This window comes from Microtus oregoni, unplaced genomic scaffold, assembly GCF_018167655.1.
Source record: "Microtus oregoni isolate MIOR12 unplaced genomic scaffold, Mior012 000047F_ref0000412, whole genome shotgun sequence".
NCBI lineage: Eukaryota > Metazoa > Chordata > Mammalia > Rodentia > Cricetidae > Microtus > Microtus oregoni.
Genome location: NW_024543221.1, coordinates 8732265 through 8759445, shown reverse-complemented (window position 1 = coordinate 8759445; position 27181 = coordinate 8732265). Strand labels below are relative to the sequence as shown.

General features: G+C 47.3%; 1 protein-coding gene and 1 pseudogene across 1 annotated transcript in view; both read left to right on the top strand.

Annotated features, from left to right (window-relative positions):
• The first annotated feature begins 5014 nt into the window (after positions 1 to 5014).
• The window catches only part of Mtarc2 (mitochondrial amidoxime reducing component 2), a 37611-nt gene continuing 15444 nt past the window's right edge, over positions 5015 to 27181 (top strand). Inside the window, exons 1-4 of the mRNA XM_041635475.1 lie at positions 5015 to 5404; positions 10146 to 10319; positions 20161 to 20329; positions 21400 to 21540. Coding sequence (XP_041491409.1) covers positions 5133 to 5404; positions 10146 to 10319; positions 20161 to 20329; positions 21400 to 21540 — 756 coding nt within the window. The 5' untranslated portion in view covers positions 5015 to 5132. The remainder of the gene's footprint in view (positions 5405 to 10145; positions 10320 to 20160; positions 20330 to 21399; positions 21541 to 27181) is intronic.
• Positions 18382 to 18477, top strand: LOC121435955 (annotated as a pseudogene).

Here is a 27181-nt window from a genome sequence, read left to right as displayed (position 1 = left end):
AAAAAATTAAAAATAGAAAACATAATTTCTACTCAGGGACCATGATCCCAATCCTCTGGAGAATGAGGCAGGAGGATTAATGTGAGTTTGAAACCATCCTGAACTAAATAGGAGACCGCAGTCTCAAAGAAAAGCGCCCCCCCCCCCCCCCACACACACACCAAAGAAAACCCAGTATCTGTCAAGCTATTTTTTTTCTGCTATTTGGGGCAAAATCAATTTTCCTAAAGGTATATATTCAGTAACTTCCAGAATAGCAATATTTGAACGTTCTAGGAATTTGTATTCCCCCAGGCAATATGAAGAGCCTGCGCAGTAGGCCCTGGTCCTGCCCTAGAAGCCCTCCCGATCCCAATACTTCCCTGGTCCTGACAGAGCTGCTCTCCCCCAAAAACCCACTTCAGATCTTCCAGAAAGTTTTCACTTTCGGACGTTGTGCTGCCTCTGCTTTCTGTTTTTGAAACTTCTATTTTATCTTCAAAACCCATTTCTATGCTCCCTCCCAGAGATCTCTCAGGCTGCCTAAGCTACTCAGTCCTCCACATGGACCCTAACCGCCAATCTTTAGAAAAACAGCCATTATAACATACAAGTTAGTTACTTGTTTACACATCTTTTAGGAAGTTTGTTTAAGGTGTGTGAGTGTTTTGCTGGCACATATGTATGTGTGTGCACCACATGTACGTGGGGCCCACAGAGGCCATAAGGTGGAGTCGGGTGCCCTGGGGTTACAAATGGTTGTGATCCACCATGTGGGTGCTGGGAATTGAACCCATGTCCTCTGGGAGAGGAGCAGGCACTGTGACTGTCGGCCATGAAACTTCAAAAACACCTGCTAGATGGAGTCAGGTAAGATTGCCCACTGCTGTTTTGTTTATCCAGAGCCCAGTGACTGCCTGACTAAGGTCGGTAGGATCATTTCGAGACATGTTTAAAAATAATTTCTGTTTCTGAACATCTGAACCATTAACAATGTTTTGATTCAGAGATCGGGTTGAGTTTGTACGTGAAATCGAAACTTTCCTCCTCCCGAATCTCCAGTCATTTGCTTTGCTTTCTCTACTGGCAAGTAATAGCATTACTTGTGTTTTCATAACCTCTGGATAAAGTCCACATTCCAACGCACGGGGGTGGCTCTCTCCTGCACTTGTTTATCTCCTGTGGCCTTTCCTTTCTTCCGGCTTTCCCTTTGCTCTCCAGCAGAGGGACTCCCAGGGCTGTGCTCAGTTCCCCTCCTGGAGTCACAGTCTGATGCAATAGGTGCTTGTGGCCTCTCTCTCCCAGCTCTTCCCCAGGGCGAGTAGCTTGTTGCTGATGTTGGCCTCTGGAGATGCGAGGATACACACGGATGCTGAGAAAGCAGAAAGGAAGAAGGAGGGCTATATCCGGCCAGGTTCTTCCAAGGCCCTGTGTGCAACACAACGTGAGCTATGCCAGCTCCAACCAGTGAAATGCAGCCAGTAGGTGCCTCAGACATCAGCAGGCCCTTCTGAGACATAAATACTGACTTGTGACTTGTGACCTCCTCTGACACAATCAGGGCGGTGAATGGATAGTAACCCCTTTGCAAATGCCTCATTCGCAACAACGAGGTCGTGGCTCATCCACACCCATCCCAGATTGTTGTGCTGTGGAGCCGGGAGCCACCGCGTCTTGTTACTTCTATCTCCTGACTATTACCTAGTCCACACCTGTCCTCAGTGTTTCCCCTGACTGGGGATGACTTCAGCTGGAGCCAGGATTTGGGTCTTATTCAATTGTTCATTCCCAGAGCAGTCAGGTGACCCCCGTCCTTGCTTCCCGCGTATCATGACAAGTCACGCGTCCTTCTGCCTTCACTTTCCCTATCATCGAATGCGCTGGAACATTCTAATGAAGCTGAGCAAAGGTGGCTGCCCGACTGTGTCTCAGTCTTTCTCCTTCAGCTTCTTCAGGTCATTACTTGTGCTGTTCCTGTACAGAATTCTTTTCTCTACCCTGCCCCATTCCTCCTGAAGCTTATGTCACCGTTCAAAAGCTCTGTCCTGGGCTGAAGAGATGGCTCAGTGGGTAAAGCGTTTGCCATGTAAGACTGTGGACCTCAGTTCAGATCCCTAGAATCCATATAAAACCAGGTGCTGGGGCATGAGCCAGAAACTCTAGGGCTATAGCCTGGCCTTCATAGTCATGAACAAGAGACCCTGTTTCAAGGTGGAAGGTAAAAATCAATAGTTGATATTGCGCTCGAACCTCTACATTCAAGCTGTGGCACACTTGATATACGTAAAACAAACACTCATATACATAAAATAAAAATCAATTTTATTTTGCCAGGCATCCTGGCTTATAACTTTAATTCTGGCACGGGCGCGGACACATACACACATACACACACACACACACACACACACACACACGCAGGCATGCGTGCACGCACACACACACAGGCTCAAGTCCTTTGAGAATGCAGACATCCTGGAATTCATTTGCTTCATGTCTTGACCAGCCTTTTTTTTCTGTCAGTCACTGTCCCATGGACTTGCAGGGGAGCTGTTAGTCACACAGATGGACAGGCTCTTCATCTAAGCTTTAAACCTTGGGAAAAGCCTGGTGAATGATCAGTGCATATATTGAAAGGAACAGGTAAGTTAAAGAGGCACAAGGCTTTTCCAGACCTAGGCCAGCTGGCCTTGGTGAGTTCCCAGTAGAACATCCCCATTGTCTCAGTGTGTGGGTGCACCCCTCACGGTCCTGAGTTCCTTGCTCGTGCTCTCTCTCCTTCTGCTCCTGATTTGGACCTTGAGGTTTATGTCCGGTGCTCCAATGTGGGTCTCTGTCTCTGTCTCCTTTCATCGCCTGCTGAAGGTGAAGCCTGGGATAAAACCGGACTCTCTGAACATAGCGGACAATGAGGACTACTGAGAACTCAAGAACAATCGCAGTGGGTTTCTGATCCTACTGCACGTACTGGCTTTGTGGGAGCCTAGGCAGTTTGGATGCTCAACTTACTAGGCCTGGATGGAGGTGGGGGTTCCTTGGACTTCCCACAGGACAGGGAACCCTGATTGCTTTTCGGGCTGGGGGGGGGGGACTTAATTGGGGGAGGGGGAGGGAAATGGGAGGCGGTGGCGGGGAAGAGACAGAAATCTTATTTATTTATTAAAGATAAAAATTTTAAAAAAAAGAGGCACAAGGCTGGCTCAGACAGCTCAGTGGTTAAGAGCACTGGCTGTTCTTACAGAGGACCTAGGTTCAGTTTCTAGCAGCCACACGGTGGATCACAACCATCTGTAACTCCAGTTCTCGGAGACTGGTGTCCTCTTTTGGCTTCTCCAGGAACCAGGCAAGTACATGGTGCACAGACACACATACAGGCAAACACTCATACACATAAAATAAAAACAAATCAATTTTATTTTGCCAGGTATCATGGCGTATACCTTTAATTCTGGCACTTGGGAAGCAGAGGCAGGCAGGTCCCCATGAACATGAGTCCAACCTGGTCCATCTATTGAGTTCTGGGTCAGCCAAGGCTACAGTGAGACCCCTCTTAATTTGTTTGTTTGTTTGAAAGAAAGAGACACTTACCCCAGCAGGAGGCCCACCTCTAACGTGGGCCTTGACTTTCTAGTCAGGGAACTCTGACAGAAGCCTGTGGCCCGGGGGGGGGGGGGGGGGGGGGGGGGGGGGGGGGGGGGGGGGGGGGGGGGCGGACCCTGGAGAGTGGGGCAGAGTGAGGCCAGGGAAACATCACAAAATTAGCATGTGAAAAGAGCAAATCGGTACAGAAGCAGCAGGAATGACCTTCCCCACCCCACAGGAAATCCACTAATTCCAGCCACTCGTCCTGTGGGTTGCAACTCCTTCAGGGATTAAACGACCCTTTCACAGGGGTCACATATCAGATATACTTCACATCAAATATTTATATTATAATTAATGACAGAAGCAAATTACAGTTAAGTAGTAGCAACAAAATAATTTTATGATTGGGGGTAACCACACCATGAGGAACCACGGCATTAGGAAGGTTGAGAACCTCTGCTCTAGGTCATGGAGGTGACCTATATATAGGTCACTATAATACTGCACCACACACTCCTGCCAAGAGATTTAAGGCTTACTGTTTGGTGACAGTGCAAGAGACAGAAGAATACTTCAAAATTGTAAGTCCTTAGAATTTTAAATTTTATTTTAAGTGTGTGGGTGTTTTGCCTGCATGTATATGCCTGAGCATCACCAGTGTTCCGGATATCGGCAGCGGCCAGAAGAGGGTGCTGGATTCTCTAAACTGGAATTACAGACAGTTGTGAGACTATGCAAGACTATGCAAGCGGAGTCTAACCTGGGTCTTCTGCAAGAGCTGCCACTGCTCTTAATCGCTGAGCTATTTTTCCAGACCCTAATTTTATTTTTTTGTAGGTATCCCCCGTGTGTGCATGTGTGTAAGATTTACTCCCCTCCTGTCCCCTACCACGTGGTCCCTGGGACTGAGCTCAAGTCCTCAGTGTTGCCAGCCGGCACTTTGATCTGTAGGATCTCTTTCAGCGGATGAGTTAATCATTGATGTTTCTGATAAGGGTCTGGCTGTCATGATCCACGAGGGTCTTGAACTCGTAGCTACTCCCCTACCGCAGCCTGATTTTAACATCCTGCTTTAGAAAGTTCTTCGGCTAAGCGGCCCATGTGACTGTAACCCTGGGTCACGCTGCTAGAAGATGCTCCAGTCGACTTGTCTCTACCAGCAGAGGTTTAAGGCGAGCATTAGAGAAAGTTCCGCGATCTTCCAGAGACTTGTCCCAAAGTTGCTCCCTCAAAATCTTCCATTCCTCGTCCAGCGGAATTCCTTAGTGCAACTTCTCGCGCAACTAAGTGCGTTCCTTTTAGAAGCAAAAGGGTAAACGACTGTGGCAGGGCTGGAAGGTCACGTGGCACGGGGGTGGGGATAGGATGAGGTGAAGAGGGGAAACAAAAGCAAAATAAGAGTTACCGCCCCAGGACTGCTGTCTCCTCCACCGGTGGCGACTTCAGCTATAGACGTTTCCCAGGCAGTGCGGCTGCGCCAACTCTGGCTCCTCCCACACATCCCGAAGCCTTAAGCCCCGCCTCGCCACCGTCACCCAGAAGCTCAGGCCTGCACCGAGCAGTTTAGCATGGGTGCCGCTAGCTCCTCGGCTCTGGCTCGCCTCGGCCTCCCCGGGCAGCCGCGGTCCACCTGGCTCGGCGTCGCCGCGCTGGGACTGGCCGCGGTGGCCCTGGGGACGGTGGCCTGGCGTCGCGTGCGTCCCCGGCGGCGCCGGCAGCTGCAGCAGGTGGGGACCGTGTCAAAGGTTTGGATCTACCCGATCAAGTCCTGCAAGGGAGTGTCGGTGTCCGAGACCGAGTGCACCGACATGGGGCTGCGCTGCGGCAAAGTGCGCGACAGGTAATGACACGGGCATGGGCGAGGGAGGTAGGGACTTGCCTGTCCCGGCTCGGAAGTGTGAGACCTCGATCCGGGTGCTCATCGGAGAGTGCAAACGTTGTGTGCTGAAGCATGGTGAAATTAGAGAGAGGGGTTCCACATTGCAAGCTGCGTTCTCCCCCCCCCCCCCCCCAAACCAAGAAAGCAACGGTTTGTTTTGTCTGGGAAACTCAAGCACACATGGGAAAGAATTGTCACCAACTGTCACACTGGGGACATTTGTGAGCATGTTCAAGTTGAAACCATAGTTTGTAAGTTCAAAAAATAGTAGTGGGGAGGCCTTCTGGGAGGAGAATTTTAGTTTTACAATATGCAAATTTTCTCTAGAAGGGAGCAGAGCGCCTCGATTTTGGCTCCCACCCTTTTCAGCGTAGGTGATTGCTTAGCTATCAAGAGAAACTCGAATTGCTGCCAGAATTTCCTGGTCTTTTGATTCTTTATCTGCGAGGACTATGCTTCTAGCCAAGGTAGTTTTGGAAAAGTGGGTTGGGGCAGTCCTGGACTCCTGGACTAGAGACTCCTCTGTCCCATGATCAGCCTTGTTGTCTGCCTGACCCTCCTAACTGTAGGATACTAGAAATACAAAAAGCCATTGGCTGAATGTTTTCAAGAATATTAGGTCCTTCCTTCCCTCTAGTTCTCGTGACCACTTTAATGAGAAAGGAACGAAATTACATAGTTTGTGGGGTGGGGGAAGGGGGTAGCAGATGGCGGTGTGTGTGTGTGGGGGGGGTGCTGTGAGGGGCAGGGAGCTAGTCACAAACTGGTGTGTAAAACAGTCATGAAGGAGGTTAGAATGAAGAAAAGCGAAGGCAGCTTTTCCTGGTGCAGAACAAACACATAAATGAGGAAACAGGCTCAGCCAGACTGGGTGAGGGTTGTGCTGAAGGGGGGCCAGCCTGGGCTTGTGTCAGGTCCAGCTGTTACTGGGGCTAAGGGTGAACTCCTGGACAGCCTAGGTCAAGGGGCAAAACGGAGCACAAGATATTTCTCAAGCCTCAAAAGGTATTGTTAGGGGTAGGAAAGTGGTTCCCCAAGGCAGATTCAGCGTCACATGGATCGTGGTGGCAGGGCACCCCACCAATCTGCAGCTCCTTAGCCTCACCCCACAGCCGGTTTGGTTTTTATGCTATCAGAGGAAATGCTGCCTCCCTTACCCTTCTCTTACAGGTGGGTGGTCCTCACCAGGCTGAGCACACAGATTTCATTCTTATAATTAGGATGTCTTCTGTGGCGGACATGGTAGTTGTGCTCCGATGATATCTAGGCAGAGGAGGGAGTTTGCAGATTGGTCATTTAAGGAACCCCTTAGCAGAGGGCATCTGCTCCCTGGTGTTCATCCCAGGACACCTGTGTGTACTGACACTTGGTGACTGCTGGCCTAGAGAAATGTGGGCTCTGACACATTGGAAAATACCATCTGGATGTTTCACACGTGGGCTTTGCAGCTCATGGGCCTTTCTGTCCCTCACTCTCATACTAAGTTTCTAATGCTGGGGGGGGGGTTGTTTGTTTAAATTATCCTTTCCTGAGGGGTTGGGGGTGTAGCTCTGTCGTAAGAGACAGTGTTGCCTAGTGTGCACGTGCACGTAGCCCTGGATTTTATCCTCCAGCACAGAAGTGAGGCACGGTTAAGCTCCAGACAGCTGGAGCAGAAGTTCAAGGTCATTCCCAGGTCGGCTTAGGTGAAGGCCAGCCGGGTCTGTAAACTTGCCGCCTGTACACTGAAACAAAATAAAATGCTGTCATTTCTCGAGAGTCCCATTCCTGGGCAAATAAACCCCCATCACCAAGAAGGAAGGCAACTTTTGTAGCGTGTTGATCTCCCCCGGGTGATTCCTCTGCTGTAATTAAAGGAGTTTACAGCCACTGTTGTGAAGGCAAGGATGTTTCAAGCTTATTCAAGTAAGAAGGATAAGAACTTGTTCTTGCTGCTGGAAAGACCTTGGGTACTGGGTACTGGATATTGTCCAACTCCCCGGAGGTGCTGAAGCTCAGTGCTGATGAGTGCTGGCCCGAGGAGGCTGGCCGGGCTGCTTTCCTTCCTTTGAAGATGATTAGCGCCAAAGAAATCGAATTGCAGGTAACTGAAATAGAAAAAGAGAAGGAGGAAGCAAGAAAAAAAATCAAAGAAGTCAACCTAATTCTTCATATGTCTATCTTCAAGAGTGTCAGGTTTGAAGTTGTCTTCACACATAGGTTAATGTGAAGATTTTCTTTAAAACTCCTCAATTTCACACAAGCCTGAGACTGTACTGTGACGCTAGACCAATATGTTGCTTTTCTTCATACAAGCAAATTCCTGAAAAGAAGATGATTTTAAAAGTTGGTAATTTTTTGAAGTTTGTGTCTTCCTCATTCTTAGTTAAGGAACTAATCATTTCAAAATAAACCGAGTACAGCGCTGAGCTCCATTCCTTGATGAACGGTGAGAACATCAATGTGCTGTGAAGTGTCAGCCATGTGACAAAAATCCCTCTGTGCTGACTCAGGAGGCTGAGGCAGGGGGATTGCAAGTTAGACAATGTGATAGTTGCTAAGAATATAGTGACAAAAATAAACTCAGTTTGTTGGCTTTTCTTTTCTTTCTTTTCTTTTTTTTTTTTTTAAAGAACTTGAAGGCGTCTCACAGTTAACCACTATCAACCTGTGTTTTTCAGATCATCAGAGGATGTTGTGCTCATCATTAAGATTATCATGACTTGCTTGTAAATGTTGTTAGGGTAGAGAGAAAATGTATCCTTTGCCCTCCTTGCTTTTCTGCTTCCTGAGGGGGTCAATAAAATAAATAGAATGGTATTATTTCTCTTGTTTCGAACAATAAATTCCTTCCTCCCCCCTTCTTTCTTCTCTCTCTCTCTCTTCCAGAGGATCTCACCAGGTATCTATGGCTGGCCTGAACTTGCTGCGTAGACAGGGTTGGCCTTGAGCTCCCAGGGTTACAAACCAGTGCCCTAAGTGCTGAAATTCCAGGTCCTCACCACACTCAGCATTAGCAATACATACTTAAGATGGTATGGCCCTGGGCGGAGGGAATGTCAGTGAAATGAATGTATGATTGACAACATTGGGCTAAATCTGTCCTGTAAGTTAGCTGTCTAAGGTTGATTTTATGCATTAGATACAAACGTCTCCATCCCTCGGACCTAAGAAACAGTGTTAGATAGGATGATATGTCGCCTGGGGTCACAAACCCGGCCTGTTCTGGGGGTTTTGAATTCAGATTTAGGCGACAACAGCACGCACTCTTTCCATGAAACTTGTGTGTGCTACAGAAACGTAAGAAGTGTACAGTATCAGGGGGCCTTGAGCAAAGGTATTTAACCTCTCTGCACCTTAGGTTTGTTTGAAAAAAAAAATTGAACCTGAGCTTTATTTATCAAAGAATGATTAATATTCGAAAGCAAGTTTGTCAGCCTGAACCCTGCTTAATGACTTGTTTTCTGCCCTGAGAGCAGCCCGGTTACTGGTGTTTCTGGAGGGCAGGGGAAGAGCCCCTTTCTTTAATCTGTGTCTGGATTTTCCTCTGTTCAATGCCTCCACCTCCTGGAGCTGATTGCAAGTGTTCTGGGCTTGTTTACCTTACTTAGCTCAGCTCCTGAGCTGTGAGGTGTTCAAGGTCCTCCCAGAAGATGCTAACACAGGCTGTCTGCTTTGGGAGTAGCTTCCTTCCTTGACCTTGTAAATGTCCTTAAGTAGCCAACCGTGACTTGATCACCTTCTCTGTCCAGACCCTTCCTTGAAGCCAGCTGTATATTTCTCCTGCACAAATTTATCACCTCTTGATAAAGGGGACCCCCTTCCATCTAGTGCTTGTTCCCATCTTCATCTCCCACCTCCCCCTCCATCTCCTCTCTCAGGCTTAGCCCTTCCTGGACACTGGTCCATCTGCCATGCATGTTTTACTGTAAAATCAGGGTGTTGACACTTACTGCAGACCAAGGTGGGGTAACTTGGTTGTGAAACCCCACTCTCTGGTATCATCCTTTCTCTCAGACTTAGCAGAACACAGCAGATCATTTGTTCATGGGGAATTATTTATGTCCACAAGATAAAAGAAGTACCCTAAAGGTTGACAGGATATTTAGGACGAGTCTTTGCACCTCCGTTAATTGAGACATTTCCTCAGGTAGACCCAGAAGCAAGTCAAGATCCTGTCAAGTGGACCGTAGATCAACCATTACATTAACCTTTAAACATGTACCAGTTTTGTGCAAACCCAAGGTTGAATTCTCAGTGCAGCTGCCTTTAGTCATTCAGTCACAGCACTCAGCAGGAAGCCTCTGAGCACCCCCTCCCACTTCTAACACCAGCCCTTGGTTTCCAACTCATTACACAGTGCTAAAGCAGAAAGGGTGTTCTGGGTGGCTGGGAGCTGAGGAGGACTAGAGATTGTAGTGTCTGCTTGAGTACGTACCAAGTCTTGTCTGGGGATGGGGCATGCTGGGAGTTATTGAATCTAGGACCACACAATGGCATCTTATGAGGGCTTCTTGCTGCCTCTTGAGGTGACAAAGGACTTCACCCAAGGGCTGGAGGGCGCTCCTTCTGAGGCCAATAAGAGGATCTAGTGAGACCTGCAGGATCTGCCATCAGCTCTCCGAGCAGGATGGGTGGATGGTTCCGAGGTGAGGGAGAGCTAAAGGAAGTTCACGAGGGTCGGGGAAGACTTCTGAGAGTACACCTGTCTGCCTCTCTGCAGGTTCTGGATGGTGGTTAAGGAGGATGGACACATGGTCACTGCCCGCCAGGAGCCTCGTCTCGTGCTGGTCTCCATCACCTTGGAGAACAACTACCTGACCCTGGAAGCCCCAGGCATGGACCCGATGGTTTTGCCTATCAAGCTGCCATCTTCGAATAAGATCCACGACTGCAGGTGCGGGGGCAGTGGGGAAGCTGCAACGGACCTGCGGTTTGCTTTCATGTGTTATGACTCATGTTAGAACTGCAGAACAAGGCTCTGGTGCAGGAAAATGCTGGTGTTAGTCTACAGGGTGTGCTCAACTGGGAGTGACCGGAAAGGGTGCCCAGGACTAGCTTTTATGTATTTTACTTTGGAGATGGGTGTCTGACCCTCCAGGTTGACCTCCAGCTTGTTACATAACCAAGGATGACTTTGAGCCATTGACGGTTAGGCCTTTACCCCCTGAATGCTGGGATTACAAGCCTGTACCACCATGCTCAGTTTGTCTGGCGCTGGGGATCGAACCCTGATCTTTGTGTGTGCTAGGCAGTCACCGTCCCAACTGAGCTATGGAAAGAGTTGCAGATGACTGTCACACAGGAAAACGGTCCCTTACATTGATGGGTCCCTAGACGTAGGTAGCGCTAACACGGAAACCTTGGGGCTGGCCAGAGGAATCTCGAGGAAGGGGAAACTGCAGCCCAGGGACTTTGCTTAGGCTTCGGCAGGAAGGAGGAAAAAGCAAGGGGTTAATAAGCAGGGTTCAGTTGGCTGATTAGAATAACTTCAGTGCTGTGGGGCAGGGGGGTTAGGATGGAACAGCTGTGTGGCTTGTAGTCCTGACTCCTGTTCCCTGTAGGTGAGGACTCAATAAAGGAGGGCTTGAAAGTCATGCTTGCGTGTGCCAAGACCATTGTCGCTAGGAATATGTCTCTAGCTGGCCATAGGAGTGGCTTTCCCTTCTCCAAGGCCTCCAAGACAGGGAAGTAAAACGTTTGGCTGGCCCAAGTGTAAAATGGTTTATTTCCTAATGCCCACCCATGCAACAGCGTGGGTGTGGAGGCCAGGGGGCCACTTACAAGAATCCGTTCCTTTCTTCTACCCTGTGGTTCCGGGGATCATATTCAGGTCTTTAGGTTTGACAGCAAGTGCCCTAACCCACTGAGTCAGCTCGCTAGCCCTTGGAGAGACATTGTTGAGAGTTCTTAGCCGCCATCCAGATGAGAGAAGTTACTGGAGACTTTACCCATTGAGCTCAGAGCTGGTGAAGGAGCACACTGGAACTTTCCAGCCTCTGAAGTGTGCCGCTGAGATTGAGGACGTAGGGCGGGGTATGTGTGTCGGCAGGGGTGAGGCCTCAGGCCTTGGCATCTGTTTGTATCTGGGCCCTCTCTCAGTGACCTATGTCCTGCTGGGTCTTGCCAGACTCTTTTTTTTCTTTTTGTATGTGCGTGCATGCATGATACTGAAGATTAAAGCTGGGAGGCTTTGCTCTTTGATGCTGGGAAATCACAGAAACTTAGGTGTTTGCTGTGGGATGATGCAATGTCCTGGGTCCCTTGGTAACCAGGTGAATGCTGGGGTTAGGATTAGGGTTCTGGGCACACGAAGTGGGCATTCTGCCCTTGAGTGGTGCACTCGGCCCTCGGCCAAGCTTTTCTTTTTTCTATTTTGAGAGGGAGTCTCACTGTGCACTTCTGGCTGGCTTGGAACTCTGTTAGACTAGGCTGGTCTCAAACTCACAGAGAACCGCCTGCCTCCGCCTCCTGAGTGCTGGGATTAATGGTGTGCAGTACCGTGCCTCAACCTAGCCTTTCAACTCTGAGGAAACAGGTACAATCCAAAGGCGCTTAGGCTAATAGATGAGTCTCACGTTCGTTCAGAACGTCGGAGCTGAAATCCATCCTTCATCCTTCCTAACTCCCCAAATTCTAAAGCAATTCCTTGCTGAGTGCAGTGTGCCTCAGTAAGCCTGTAGATGAACATCCCTAGTTTCAGTTTACATAGGAGGAAAGCAGACTTTGATCCCCCACCCCGTCGTCCCGAGAAGTGGGAGGTGGGAGAAAGGGAGGGAGGGAGGGAGGAAGGGAGGGAAAGGAGGGGAGCAGATCAGTGAGCGGCTGGGGCGCAGTCCACGCACCTCTTTAGTCTTTTTTTTATTCCCTGCGTGCAGGAAGGAGGAACAGTTTCCACAAATGACCGGCTTTGAAGAGAAAAATCAGCATGCCGTTTATATTGCAGTTGAGAACTTGTGGGTGTGTGATGGGTGTGTGATGGGTGTGTCTGTTCCCAGGGTGGGGCCGGCTCACTCTCACCCACAGCGACCTTTCTCTCCACGGGTCTTCACCTGTTCACAGAGATTGCTCTGGAGAGGCTCAGATGCTCCCTGGATGCCAAGGATAGAAGAGACCTTGTGGGAAAGAGATCATGTGGAGGTCAGAGGACAGTTTGAGGGGGTCAGTTCTCTCCTTCCACCATGTGGGTCCCAGGGACTGAACTCACATTGTCAGGCTGGATGGCAAGAGCCTTTACCCACTGAGCCCTCTCTCCAGACCAGTGTTAAAATGTTTAGGGCAGTTATAGGTCAGTAGTGTTACTCGGTATTGCAGATCTCTGAGTTGTTATTGTCTGAAAATGCCGCATGTAATGGGTGTGGTGACACGTGCCCGCATCCCAGTACCTGGGAAGTGGGGACAGAAGGCCCTTGAGTTCAAGACCAGCCTGGCCTACATGATGAAAAGGGCCTGCTGCTAGCCTTTGAAGGGAGGGGGAAGAAAGAAAACTTCAGACTTAACAAATAGTCTTTGGAGTCTAGCTTTAAAGACTAGCTGAGCAATGGCTTATTTTAACTTGAAATTTAAGTCCAGATAAATTAGGTACACAAGTATTGGTTGATTTCTTAAATGTATTTAAGACTTTTCCCCCAAAAATAAACAAGAAAAATGACATTGACTCCAGACAGTCCAATCCAGTTATTTTTTTGTAACTGAAAAGGGAAAACAGGGTCACATGAGACAGGAAGAAAGTGGGTAGTTTGCACCAGTGGCCATGATACTTCAACTGGGCTCCAAATGTTTGGGTGTTTCTCTCCCAATGATCAGTTCTCCAGCAGACATCAGGTGGTGTCCCACAATCCAAGTCTAACACCATCTGCCAGGAGATAGCTCCAGTTCCAGCAGAGTAAGGACTGGTCTCTTGAGAATGCCTCCTGTTATGCCCAAATCCTCGAAGTCTCCGCAAAAGCCAGAAAGGAGACCGAGTCCCATATGTAAAAAAGCAAAGAGCCTTTATTTTATGCAAGTTTGCAAACTCTCTCTGCATGTCCAGCATATTAGAATAAACGAAGAGCTCCAAGCTCAGTTAGAGTTGGGTTTTATAGTAAAAGTAGGGGTGAGGGGTTTCTGAGGTTCAGGACCCCTGATTGGCTGACATTTGTCTAGGGGTGTCCTGGTGAGTGTGTGCTGGCAGGTGGTCCTATCCACAGCGGTTGGAATGCTAGGTATTTCCTTTGGATGGTCTGGTTTTGGTGGTGCTCTGGTAATTTTAGTTTGAGGTTCTTTCTGCAGCCAGGCATTTACTTCAGGGTAAACTTCTGAGACTCAGGCCTCCATTTAAATTTATTGATGGCTGAGTCGTACTCTGGCAGGTGATAATGGTTGGAAGTAAAGAACTTCCTTTGGGTGACCTGCCCATACTTAGCTTATCATGGCTGGCTCCCACACCTCCCAAGTCTGACACTAGTAGCTGTGCTAGTTAGAGCTAGTAGTTAGCTAACTGAGCCTCCCACCCACCAACTGTGACTTGACTCCAACAGCCTCCTTCTTGGGTTCAGTTCCTCAGAATGCCTCACAGAATTCAGCAAACATACTTGCCAGTTGTTTGCAAAAGACACTCCAAGGCTAAGGAGAAGGTTGCAGATGAAGAAGTGCAAGGTGTGGGGGGTGGAACCCCTGTGTACTCTCTGAGCATGCTGCTCCCTACATACCATGCTCTGCATCAGCCAGAGAATGATCTGTGACAGCCATGCTCTGGATTTTGAATGAGTGAGTTTACTAAGTCTATATCAAGCCAAAGTAAAAAAAAAAATAGCAAGAGACAGACAGACGGACAGATAGACAGTCAGACAATAATAAAACATCATCGAATTGGGTGCTTCATACATCCAGCAGATACCAATTCAGGAAGCCCCTTTATGACAATCAGTTAGAGTTTCCAATAGAGGGTCCCAGGCAGAGCAGAACCTTCCCTAGGTGGAGCTTCCAAGTACAAGATCAAGGAGCGACAGACGGAGATGACATCATCAAATGAGGTCCTCCAACATCCAGCAGAGACCTCTGACAGTCAGCTGGAGTTCCCAGTTGAGTGTTTTCTCTGTGGCTGTATTTGGGCCTTCTCTTTCCTATTTGCCTACACTTTTTTTTTTTGTTTTGTTTTTTTGGTTTTTCGAGACAGGGTTTCTCTGTGGTTTTGGAGCCTGTCCTGGAACTAGCTCTTGTAGACCAGGCTGGTCTCGAACTCACAGAGATTCGCCTGCCTCTGCCTCCCGAGTGCTGGGATTAAAGGCGTGCACCACCACTTTTGAGGGCATAGTGCTTTCCCTCTCGGGATGTTTCTTCCTCGCGACCACAGTGGAGGGGGACAGCAAGTCCCAGGACAGTGGTCCCCGCAGGGCGCTTTGAGACACTCATGCTCTGGTCTGAAATGGGGGAGGAGGCTCACCTCCTAGGAGCCAGCTTCACAGTGAGCTCAACAATGTGTGCGCTAAGCAATCTGGAAGCTCTCTGAACCAAGCCCTTTCAGCTTTTATTATATAGGTGTGATTGATCAAAATAATTATTTGACTTTTATTACATAGGTGTGATTGATAAAAATAATTAACCATTGATCAGCCTCTGCCCCTTGGAGGCAGGGGAGGGGAGTGAGGTGGTGCTAAATCCAGACTTCTGATCTTGGAGTAGGCTCCCCTGGCAGTCAGTTCTTGAGAGAGTTGGTTAATCTACCACATGGGGCCTGGGAATTGAACTCAGGTTTTCAGCATGGTGGCAAACGTCTTTACCATTTGGGTCATCTTACTGGTCCCATGCTTATGTTTTAATGGGAGAGGAAGGAAGAAATTATCTTTGGTCTAACAAAAAGCCTTTGAAGTCTAGCCTTAAAGCTAACTAAGTTATAAGAATAAACAAAAATTAAAAAAAGACTTAAAGAAAGACTAGCTAAGTAACATTTGATTATTATATGTAATTTCACACACACACACATATGTAGGTATTATTGTTTTGTGCAGAAGTGGCAGTTGTCCATCTTTTTTCCCTAAAAATAAAAAAAGAAAATAGTAGCTTCAATTTTGCAAAGTCCAACTCAAGTTTTATTTCTTTGCAACTGAACAGAGAAACCAAACAAAAAAAAGTTGGTGAGATAGGAAGATATCTTAGTTATTTTTATGTTGTTATGAAGAGACATCATGACTAAAGCCACATATGAAAGGAAGTGTTTAGTTGGGGCTTCCAGTGTCAGAGGGTGAGTCCACCAGGGCGGGGAGCATGGCAGCAGCATGCAGACATGGTGCTGGAGCATAGCTGAGAGTTTGCATTCTGCTCAGTAGGTGGAGGGATCAAGCTTAATCCTGGAATCAGCTCTTGTAGACCATGCTGGCCTTGAACTCACAGAGATCCACCTGCCATTGCCTCCCTAGTGCTGGGATTAAAGGCATGTGCCATCACCGCCTGGCTGATGCAGGCTTTTGGTGCAGGCTTTTAAAACCTCAAAGCCGACACCCTCAGTGACACGCCTCTTCCAACAAGGCCACTCCTCCTAATTCTTCCCAAACTGTTTCACCAACTGGGGACCATGTAATCAAACGTATGAGCCTATGGATGCTATCCTCATCCAAGCCACCACGGAAGTCAAGAGGCATGCTTTTCACTCTTAATACAGAGAGTGTGTCACCTCTGTGTCCTCAGTGAGTACGTACTTCCCTCTACCAGCTAACCTCCTCCAGCACACACCAGCCAGCGCCCAGCAATCCATCCTGACTCCATCTGCCTGAAGTCAGCATCGGCTCTCACAGGCTAAGGACTTGGTCCTATTAGTCTATTCCTAGCTTTGGACACCCCCTCCCTGGCTTCTGTCCATTGCTAGAGTGTCTCTTAGAAACTGGGGGTCGTGTTTACCGAGTGCTTGTGAAGGATGTTCTAAGGGCTAAGGGCGAGATGAGCCCAACAGTTAGGGAGCTGAACGCTCATGTGCTTTCTCGGTGTGCCTCCCTTTACACACCTCTAGGTGTTCAGCGTTGGCAGACTCTTTGAACCTAGTCCTTTGGGCTTTTATGGAAACTTTATTACATAGCATCCTTGATAAAATTGTCGACTATCAATCGACTCAAACTTCAGCCTCTGCCCCTTCCTTGGAGGTTGGGGATTGTGGAACTAGAGTCCAGACCTCTGATCTTGGGGTTGGCTCCCCTGGCCTCAGGTAGCTTAGGAGCCCCCAGCCATCGGTCACCCCTGTCCTACCTTTGGCCACTGTGTGCACTGTGTGTGTTACACCGTGTGGCTTCCACTGTGTAAGTCTGTGGCAACCCGTGTGCTCATTCTTTTCTTTGTGCTTATATGACATGAACAATACTCTGTGAGTCTTCTTTAAAGTTTCTGTTAATTAGTTTTGATGATGTGTGTGTGTCTGTGGGCGAGTATGGTGTAGGTGCCCTCAGAGAGTATAGATACCCCATGTGTGTGTCAGGTTCCCTGGAGCTGGAATTTCAGGCCATGCTGAGCTAACTGACCCTCCTCCAGGAGAGCAGCAAGCCCTCATAACCATCGAGTCATCTCCAGCCCCCTTACAGACATTCTCATTGTGTCTTCTGAGAAGACAACCTGGGTGAGGTCAGTTCTCTTCTACCATGTGGGATCCCAGGGATTGAACTTAGTTTGTGCAGCTTGTCCGTAATCCCCTTACCTGCTTAGTTGTCCTGCCAGCTCCAAGGTATGGATTTTAAGTGTAGGCTACCTAGACCAGTAGACATGTAGCATTTATTTATTTACTTGTCTGTCATTTGTTGCACATTTTGGATATCTCTCGTTTGTTAAGTAATATTAATTCCCTTCTCAGATCTTTGACGGAGTTAAAGATTAGATAATTGTAGTTACTCTCTACATTATTTAGACTCCTTGAAATAAAATGTTTAGTGTATTTATTATTTGTTCCTATTGTATATAGTTGTATTTGGTTTGGCTCTATCTTATTTAGACAAAAGGGGGAGATGTAGGGGTAGCCCCAGCCAATCACCTTGCTTGTAGGGTGGGGTCGCCTGAGGATATTTTTTACTAATAAATATTGCTGGTGTGCTCTCCCCTGCCCCTTCTGCTTTCCTGTTCTTCACTGGAACCTTGGGTTCTGTAAGTCTCTTTCCCAGTTAAAGCTGAATATATTATTATAATTTCTGTCTGCCTTCATTTACGCCGCTACAGGCCTTAACAGAAGGGTGTCAAGATTTGGCAACAGGGGTTGTGGTGGTAATGCCTGTAATCCCAGCTCTGGGACAGGGAGTATTCTGAACCTTCAGGAGTTCAGAAGTTCAACTATTTAGTGAGTATTCTGTGTGTTTGTTGAACCCCTTTGCACACATCACCTCGGGCATCCTCCCACTGGCACAGGCACAGCATTCGCACAGGCTCTGTGTGTGGGTGTGCGTCTTTGTGCAGTTCTTATGGCGTGGGAGGACAGGGCAAACTTTTCTCCAGATCCTTAAATCCATAGTTTGCACCAGAGCCCCCGCATATTAGTTAGGGTTTCTATTGCTGTGAAGAGACACCATGTATCTATTGCTGTGAAGAGACACTCCTATAAGGAAAACATTTTACTGGGGCTGGCTTACAGTTTTAGAGGTTCAGTCGTTATCGTCATGGTGGGAAGCATGGCAGTGTGCGGGCAGACGTGGTGCTGGCCGCATCTTGACCAGAAGGCAGCAGAGAGTGTCTGACTGTCACACAGAGTAAAGCTCGTGCACAAGACACCTCAAAGCCCACCCCTCAAAGTGACACACTTCTTCCAACAAGCCATGCCTCCTAATAGTGCCACTCCCTTTGGGGACCATTTTTTTCATGCCCCCCCATTATAGTGCTGGGAATGGAACCCAGGGCCTTGTATATGCTAAGTAAGTACTCTACCACTGGGCTAGCCAGACCTCATTTCTATGTTTTGTTTTGTTTTGTTTTGTTTTGTTTGTTTGTTTGTTTTTAAAATAGAATTTTGTTATGCTTCCTTTTGCAATACATCTACTGGAATTGGAATGATACAGAGTCAATTAGCCTGGCCCCTGTGCAAGAATAACACAGATTTGCTAAATGTTCTTCTCAAAACAATTAAGTAAATATAAAAATAAACAAATGGATATTAAAATTTAAAAAGTAGCTGGGTGTGGTGGCATTTGCCTTTAATTCCAGAGTTCAGGAGGGAAAGACAAGAGGATATCTGTGATTTTGAGACCACCTTGGTCTGCATAGCATGTCTGTGGCCAGCCAAGACTTCATAGTGAGACCCTGTCTTAATACCTTTCCCTCAAAATAACAATGAATAGGGTTTTGCTATATATTCAGACTATCCTTGAACGCAGTGTCCTCCTGCCTCAGCCTTTGGAGTTCTGGAGTTATAGGTGTAGACAATCATTCATTGCCTCTTGTTCTCAGGGCTGTTAAAGAAAGGAAGGAAATATGCTTGGTGATTCACTAGGGAGGTGGAAGCAGGAGGATTGTGAATTTGGAGCCAGGTTGGGCAACACTGTGAAATTCTCACCACTTGGCTACACCGTGAGACCTTGCTTAAGGGGAGTGAGAAGAAATAAATTGATACTAAGCCTTGTCTGGAGTTAAGTAAGATTCGTGGATATTCTTAGGGTTCATTAATAAGTTAATTTCAACTGAAATCTGCTGTTTATGTTTAGAGATCATCAAAAATTTGCAACATACCCATTTTATTATAATCAGTTACTCACAAATCAAAAATTTAAAGATAATTTAATCTCTCCCAAATTCTTTCACATATGTGTCCTTAAGAAACAAAATTTTATCAGTTCAAGGGAAATGCTTTAAGAGATCAATAGTCAAATATAAATATAAAATTATGTAAGAAAAGATGAATGTACGTATGTGTTTCTACCATTTCTCAGCATGTTGGAACAGCACTGAGAGATAGGAGGTTCAAGGGTAGCCTCTACCATGTAGCAAGTTCCTCAAGGCCAGCCTGGGCTACCAGTGACTGTGTTTCGAAAACAGCAACAATAACAACAGTAGTTGGTCTATTTAGAGCAAATCTTATTTGTGTATTTTAAAAATGGATGATGGTAGATATCAAACTGATAACATTTAGAAATCACTGGAAAAAATCAAGTATAGTCTCATTTTAAAAGTTGGTGTTATGTAATTCAAGGAAACGAAGTTAGATGGAAATATTTGCATATCAATCTGTGTGCGAAAGTCACACAATTTTAACAGCTAATATGGAGAAGTCAATTGAAAGCAAGCCAGGCGCACAGCAGAGCACAATATGATCACATCTGTGTTCACCCCTTCCCAGTTGGTAGGCATAACACGCTTAACTCCGGTGTACAGCGGGAGACAGGGAGAGGCAGAAGTGTTACGTTTACTTAAGGCCAACAGACCAAGGGAATAACTGACCAATCTGAACCAGGTCTGAGAATTTCCAACCAAAGGTGCACCTGCTCCAGGCAACCCTCCCCCCTTCAGAAAGAAACCCAAATCATTGGGATTTGTAATGGTCCGGAAGCCTAGTGATGTAGGTGTCCAGAAGTGTGTCAGAAAACACAAAGTTCCAGGTTCCAACCCCAGCCCAGTGGCCCAGAGTCTGCGTCTGAACAAGTGTCTAGGTGATTCGTAGCCATGGGAGCTGGAGAGCTCCTCCCCAGAGCGTTTGCTGGACCTTCTGCTGTTTCCTGGCCCCTCTCTGAAGACCTCTTAGCAGCCGTTGGTGTATTTGGTGCCAACACAAGTAATCCAGTGTTCTCTTGCAACCCTCCCAGGCTATTCGGTCTCGACATTAAAGGCAGAGATTGTGGCGATGAGGTGGCCCAGTGGTTCACCAACTACCTGAAGACGCAACCCTACAGGTTGGTTCAATTTGATACCAGCATGAAAGGAAGGACAACAAAGAAACTGTACCCTTCTGAAAGCTACCTCCAGAATTATGAGGTGAGCGTATGGTCTTCCTTCCTTCTACCTGCTACCCTGGGTCCTCTGTGCTTTCTTCTCTGTCCATAGAGCCCTTTGGGAGGCTTCAGTTAGGAAACCTTGGCAGTGGTTCAGGAGGGTGGTCCAGGGTACAACCTGCACGTTAAGGATGGAGAGGGACTTGGGTTGAAGGCTGTCTCAGTGCTGGGACTTCCGAGGCGCCTGGAGGGTTAGGTATGGGAGATGTGTGGAGGGCACAGCCGGGGCTGACTTGTGGGGAGATGGGAACTCAGGAGGAAACTGGCTGGAAGCTGAGTGTGGTGGCTCATGCCCGTACCCAGCACTCAGGAGGCTAAGATAGGAGGATTACTGTGAATTTAAGACCAGCCTGGGCTCAAGGTGAGATCGTGTCCCAGAGAGGAAAGAAAGAGAAGAAGCCTGGCTGCAAGTGAAGGTGAAATATTGGGACTAAGTGTGCCTTTCCCGATGCAGGCTTTCTCCAGGCCACCTTCACTGCCTGTGTATGTGACAGCTGTGTCATCGGCCAGCAAGTGGTGGCAGGAAAGCTACAGTCAGCCACTAGGTCCCTCAGGGATTCCCATCCAAAGCCAAGGCACGCTTATCTATTATTATTAATATTATTCGTGATAGTGTTATTTGCTTTGTCACCAATGTTCCTCACCTAAAGCAGTGTCAGGTATCTCCTGGTGATTAGTAGGTTTTGGACAGATGGTGGTGCTAATGAAAACATTGCTGGGATGTCCTTCATCGGCAGCAGACTCTTCCTTGTGTGATGAAGAAGGAAAGCAGGCTGATGAGTAACAGCCCCCCAGTGTGGTGGTGCATACCTCTAATCCTAGCATTCCTGGGGTAGAGGCTATGGCTCTCTGTGAGTTCAAACACAGCTTGATCTACCTAATAAATTCTAGGACATCCAGTCTATGAGCCTCCCCAACCCCCTCCTGCAATTGCCTCTCCTGAATATAGCTCTCCCCTTCCACACTTCAGAGGTTTCCTGTCTGGGCTCTGCTGAGCTTTGGGCTGCAATGCCAGTGAGCGGGGAGGCCTGACTGTGCTGTGTCCTGTAACAGGTAGCCTACCCAGACTGCAGCCCCATCCACATGATTTCTGAAGCCTCCTTAGTGGATCTCAACACCAGGCTGAAGAAGAAAGTGACGATGGAAAACTTCAGGCCAAACATTGTGGTGTCAGGTTGTGAGGCTTTTGAGGAGGTAAGGGGTCACTGCCACAGACCTCAGACTCAGATGTGCTGCCCTCAGAGCTGGTGGATTTGAAGGAAGCTCCTGCAGTGACCCAGATGCCCCTGGGCTGGTGGTGGGGACACTCCTTCCCTCAGATTCTCTATGGCGGCTAATGACCTCTTGGCCTCCAGGGGGCGCTGGCCTCCAGAGCTCACCAAACTCCAGCTTGCACTATCTACCTGTAGCCTGGGCATAAGGAAAGGAAAGGGAGACAAAGGGGACAGCGCTCCCATCATTTCCCAGGAGTGTGCTCAGAGATTTCAGTCCCGGGTTCCCACATAGAGGCTATGAAGATACAGGAGTCCCACCCTGTGACAATGCTTGCTGCAGTCTGAGCCCTCTGTGCCTTCCCGAGTGACCAACAGCAGGAAATCCCGCCCTGAGCATGGGGAGGAGTGGGCTGAGCTTTCTGAGTACTGGGAATAACAAGGACAAGTATCGTTAATGGGGTGCGAGGCCTGGAACTGACTGATGGCTTCATGTTGGGCCCTCCCTCAACCCTGTGAAGTCTGCAGTAATATTTCCTTTATATGAAGATACAAAATAATCCCACACTAGTTCAGACTTAGGTATAATAAAGGGTTATTTATTTAGGGAAGACTTACAGATCACTGTCCTAGATCACAGTCCTCTGCATGAAGGGGGAACAGGAACAGAGTCTAGCAGGCAGAAGTGAGCGCTCAAAGCAAGCCCAGGCTTTATAGCTGCTTTTATGAGACCACGCCCAAGTGTGCTGGTATCTTAAAGGCTATTGGCTGAAGGAACGGAAGGAGCTCCCACAGCACACATGCTTAGAAAGGTTCCCCAACTGCCCAGTGAATGAGGGATATGGCTGGCATTACAACCCAAGGCGTGCCACCCGCCTCTGGAACTGGGGTGAGGATACCTGTGTAGAGACCCAGGCAGTTAGCGCCCAGAGAAGCTCTTGAACACCAGCTCTTGGCTCCTGTGGGCGGCCGTGTTTCCTTTTGTGTGAGTAGAATGTGCTTTTATTTGTTCGTCTCCATTGTTCTTTTGGGCAAATCTTTACATAGAACCACTTCAAGCCTGCCTGTGTCCACACAATTTGACAATCTTAAAACAGTGGTATACACAGATGTCTATCAGCTGACGCTGTCCTGCTGTCTTAGATACTTGCTTGCCACTATGATACAATATCATTAAAGGAGAAGGGGTTTATGTTTGCACACGGTTCTGGAGGGATAGAGGTCATCATGGCTGAGATGGCATGGTGGCAGGAACAGGAAGATGGCTGGTCTCATTACATCTGCACACGGGGGACAGAGTGTACAGGAAGTGGGGCCAGGCTATAGACCTTCAAGCCCCAACCCCTAGTGACCCACTTCATCCAGCAATGTGTCTCCTCTTAAAGGTTCCACAACCACAGGCAGAACTCCAGGTGGGAACCAAGTGTTCATACCCCTGTCTGTGGGTATGAACAGTTTGGATTCAGACTATACCAGCTATCTACACAATTTGCTTTTAAATGTCCTTAATTTCTTCTCATATTTGTTAAAGGTAAAATCTTGGTCATCTGTTATGGGCAAAGCACTGTGGCTCAGATCTCAGAGATAGGGACCTTGGGTATTAGATGTAGTCCAGACTGGCCTTGAACACACTCTGTTGCCTAGGCTGGCATTGAACCTATTCTGTAGTGAAGTGCTGACCTTGAACCCACTTTGTAGCCTGGGCTGGTCTTGAACTTTTGATTCTCCTGGTTCCCTCCTAAGTGACAAGGATTTCAGGCCTGTGACATCAGGCCCAACTAATAACAAACATTTTAAACACAGCATGCCAGTTCACTCAGTGTTTAACAAGTGTCTGATGGCTTCACTTGTTGTTTGGAACAGACAACTTGGAAACTCAAGCAACGAGAAGCAGGCAGGGCGATCAGGAATCAAATGACGTTCCAGTCCCATGTTTCTTTTCTGCATTAGAGCTTTCAAGGCCCTGCACAGAATTTTGGTTTTGTTGATTTTCTTAAAGCTCCCCCGAACACACACACACACACACACACACACACACGTTCAAATATATATCATTTTGAAACTAACTTTGCTGTGAGATCCTGAGCCTAGGAAAGAAGGCAAGATGATGTCATCTCTGGCTGTAGAATTTTTGCTTTTCTGTAACTTGTCAAACTTAACCTAAAGCTAATATAAGCATAGCCCTATTCTGGGGGCCATTTGGATGTGTAATATTTTTATCTATCTATCTATCTATCTATCTATCTATCTATCTATCTATCATGTATACACCATTCCACCTGCATGACAAAAGAGGGCACCAGATCTCATTACAGATGGCTGTGAGCCACCACGTGGTTGCTGGGAATTGAATTCAAGACCTCTGGAAGAGCAACCAATGCTCTTAACCATTAAGCCATATCTCTAGTCCCTAATTTTTGTTTTCTTAATGTTTAGGGAATTTATGCTCCCAAGCCTATTTGCTGTTATATTTTTGAATTATGATGAGCATCCAGAAATAGTAAATAAGATAATATGTTCTTATTTTTCTAGAAAGTTTTAGAGCCATGCAATTCTTACCAAACTCCTTACTGTGAAATGATGTAACTGTTGCTGATTAAGTCCACCTTAAGTGAGGAAGGCCAGTAGTGAAGGACTTGATGCACTGACCTGTCTATCACCTACCATGATAACCCTTTCAAATATTAATGCAGAGTGATTAAGCATATACATAATTAATTCTCAACCAATAAAAAATTATAGCAAACCTTATTATGATGCAAAAGTCCAGGCCACTGGTTATTGTAAGTGTGGGGCGGTAGGAGCAAGCACTGCGGACATTTACAGCTTGTGGTGTAGAGAACCGTGAACTTCTCCCTGGGGAGCTAGAGGATGGCGCTGATTTGAAAAGGCTCGGGACGGTGCGGTGTGTTTGATTTCTGGATCACAGAGGGATGAGGTTTAAAAACCATGTCAACATTTGCTGCTTATCTCTGTCTCTGGCCATCATGGGGCTCAGTGTTCCCTGGACTTTGCTCACTGTCCTGAGCTAAACCCGAAATGTTTGAACGGGCGTCTTTTTTTATGTAAGTCCTCGCTCTGCGTTTTGAGAGAGCTGGGAAGAAAGCTGCAGAAAAAGCACAAGTGTGTCCTCTGTCACATGGGAGGGGCTGTTTCTACAAACTTCTGGAGAGGAGATCTGTTTGTGTATTGGGCCTCAAACTCCCCGTGCAGCTGGGGATGACCTTAAACTTCTTGCCTAGTTCAGGATTCCAGGCATGCTGTTTGCGAGGTGCTGGGAGGCAAACACTGGCTGCACACACTGGACAAGTACTCTACTACCTGAGGAGCATTCTTAGTGACCAGCCTCATCTGGTCAAAGAAGCTAAGCAGGGGTAGCCCTGGTGTGCCCTTGGATGGGAGGGGTTCCCAAAGCCAGACCGTTGTGCTTTGAATCCTAGCCCCACCACTCACTTCCAGTATGGCCTTGTCCTCACCAGTCCTGCCCATTCCAGCAGGTGAAAGGCAACATTTTTGCAAATCCTCACTTCCAGACCTTTGTCTCTGATGGCCTGAGTAAGGACAACAGCTGTGCTTGCCTACTTGGCTTCAAGCGTTTTTTTTCTTCTTTAAAATCTGTAGTATTTAGTTTTGTTTTATAGATCTGAGTGTTTTGCCTGCATGTGTGTACGTATATACACCAAAGGCATGCAGTATTCATGAAAGGCAGAAAAAGGTGTCAGATCCCCTGGAACTGGAGTTACAGATGGTTGTGAGCCACCACGTGGGTGCTGGGAATCAAACCTAGTTCCTCTGCAAGAGCAGCTGAGTCATCTTTTCACCCGGTTTTGGTTTTTGAGACAAGGTCTCGCCTAGGCCGTCATCAGATCTTTGTGGTTGAGGATGACCATAAACATCTGTGCTTCTTCACCTCCCGAGTCCTAGGTCCACAGACATGGGCCACCATGCCTGGCTTTGATACATGTGCTTATAGATACAGATTAGACATGTGGTCTACCATGGAGTGCGTGGAACATATGTAATAGTGGCCCCGTAAGGTAATGATGGGGCCATGCAGTTCTTATTCCTGATGACATCATAGTGTCATATTGTGGGATAAAGCTACTCACCTGCTCTTGGTGATGCTAGTGTAAACAAACCCACTGTATTGCCAGTTGCAGCAATGCAGTTATGTAGAGTTTGTAGTGCAAATGATGATACTCGTTACTGGCTCATGTCTTTATTATCTTTTAACTTTATTGTTACAGTGGAGTATATTCCCCCTACTTATCAAAAGGCAGCTCACCGTGACATTTTGTACACACCCTGCCTCTGATTGCATCCTTTTCTCTGTGTGTAATGTAGTTTCATGCTGTCTTGTTACTCTCTCTCCGATAGCATCCTTCTCTCTCAGGTGTAATGCGGTTTCATGCTGTCTCGTTCAGCGTGACCGTCATATCCAAGGTAAGCTGCTGGTGCTGCCGGTAAGAGGTCATACTGTATCACCCAGGTCTGTGTAAATGCACTTTACGATGTGAGCGTACCAGCCACGCTTGAAGCCTGTCTTAGAGCTCATCTGCGTTGGGAAGTACCCTGTGACTGTTCACTTGGCAACTCTTGTACATTTTCCATATTTCTCATACCTTGATAATAATAGTTGTGTGTACTGTAAGTATTTGGTTGGTGGTTTTCTGACCTTCTTGTTACTACATGGGGTCATCAGTAACAGATCACAAAGATATTTTTAGCAAGGGGTGTGATGGTGCAGAGGGTAAAGCTACTGACTGAGCCTTACTGCCAACCCTGATGACCCCAGTTAATCCCTGGGACCCATATGGTGAAAGGAGAGACATGACTTTTAAAAGTTATCCTCCGACCTCCACACGTGTTCCAGGGCTCACTTCCATGTGTGCATATAAACATGCACCATAAAACAAAAAAAATCAAAAAACTAAATTTGAGTCTTAAAAAAGTTTACTCATTCATACATTCATCCTCTCATTTTGCACCAAAAGAATTTAAGGTGGTTTCTAGTAGTTGTATGCACAGTAAAGTGTGTGTAGCCATGAAAAGCCAGGAGCTGGGTTGGGGAAAACAGCATTCCTGGCACTAGGAGCAGGGAGGTGGGGCCGGATGTAGGTGGCCTTTCCATCTACCTGAAATTAGGTTTTTCCTGGCTTGTTGCCAGCATGGGCACTTGGCTGGTCCCGTCTGTTATTTCTCTCTCTCCTAGGTGTTTCCCTGTTCTCTGTGGTTGGCTGGTATAAGGCCCCTCTTCTTTGGCTTCTGTGTCATGGGTAGGCACATGTGCATATATGTGTTATAGTTATGCACATGTATAATATATTTTTTTTTATTTTTTTTATTTATTTTTTTTTTTATTTTTTCGAGACAGGGTTTCTCCGTAGCTTTTGGTTCCTGTCCTGGAACTAGCTCTTGTAGACCAGGCTGGCCTCGAACTCACAGAGATCCGCCTGCCTCTGCCTCCCGAGTGCTGGGATTAAAGGCGTGCGCCACCACCGCCCGGCGTATAATATATTTTATATAGAGAGATGCATATATAGACATAGCTATGGAGATAACTGCTTGCAGAGAGAGATAAGAAGGGAGGAAAAGAGGGTCTCTATATTAGCTCTACTTCCTGT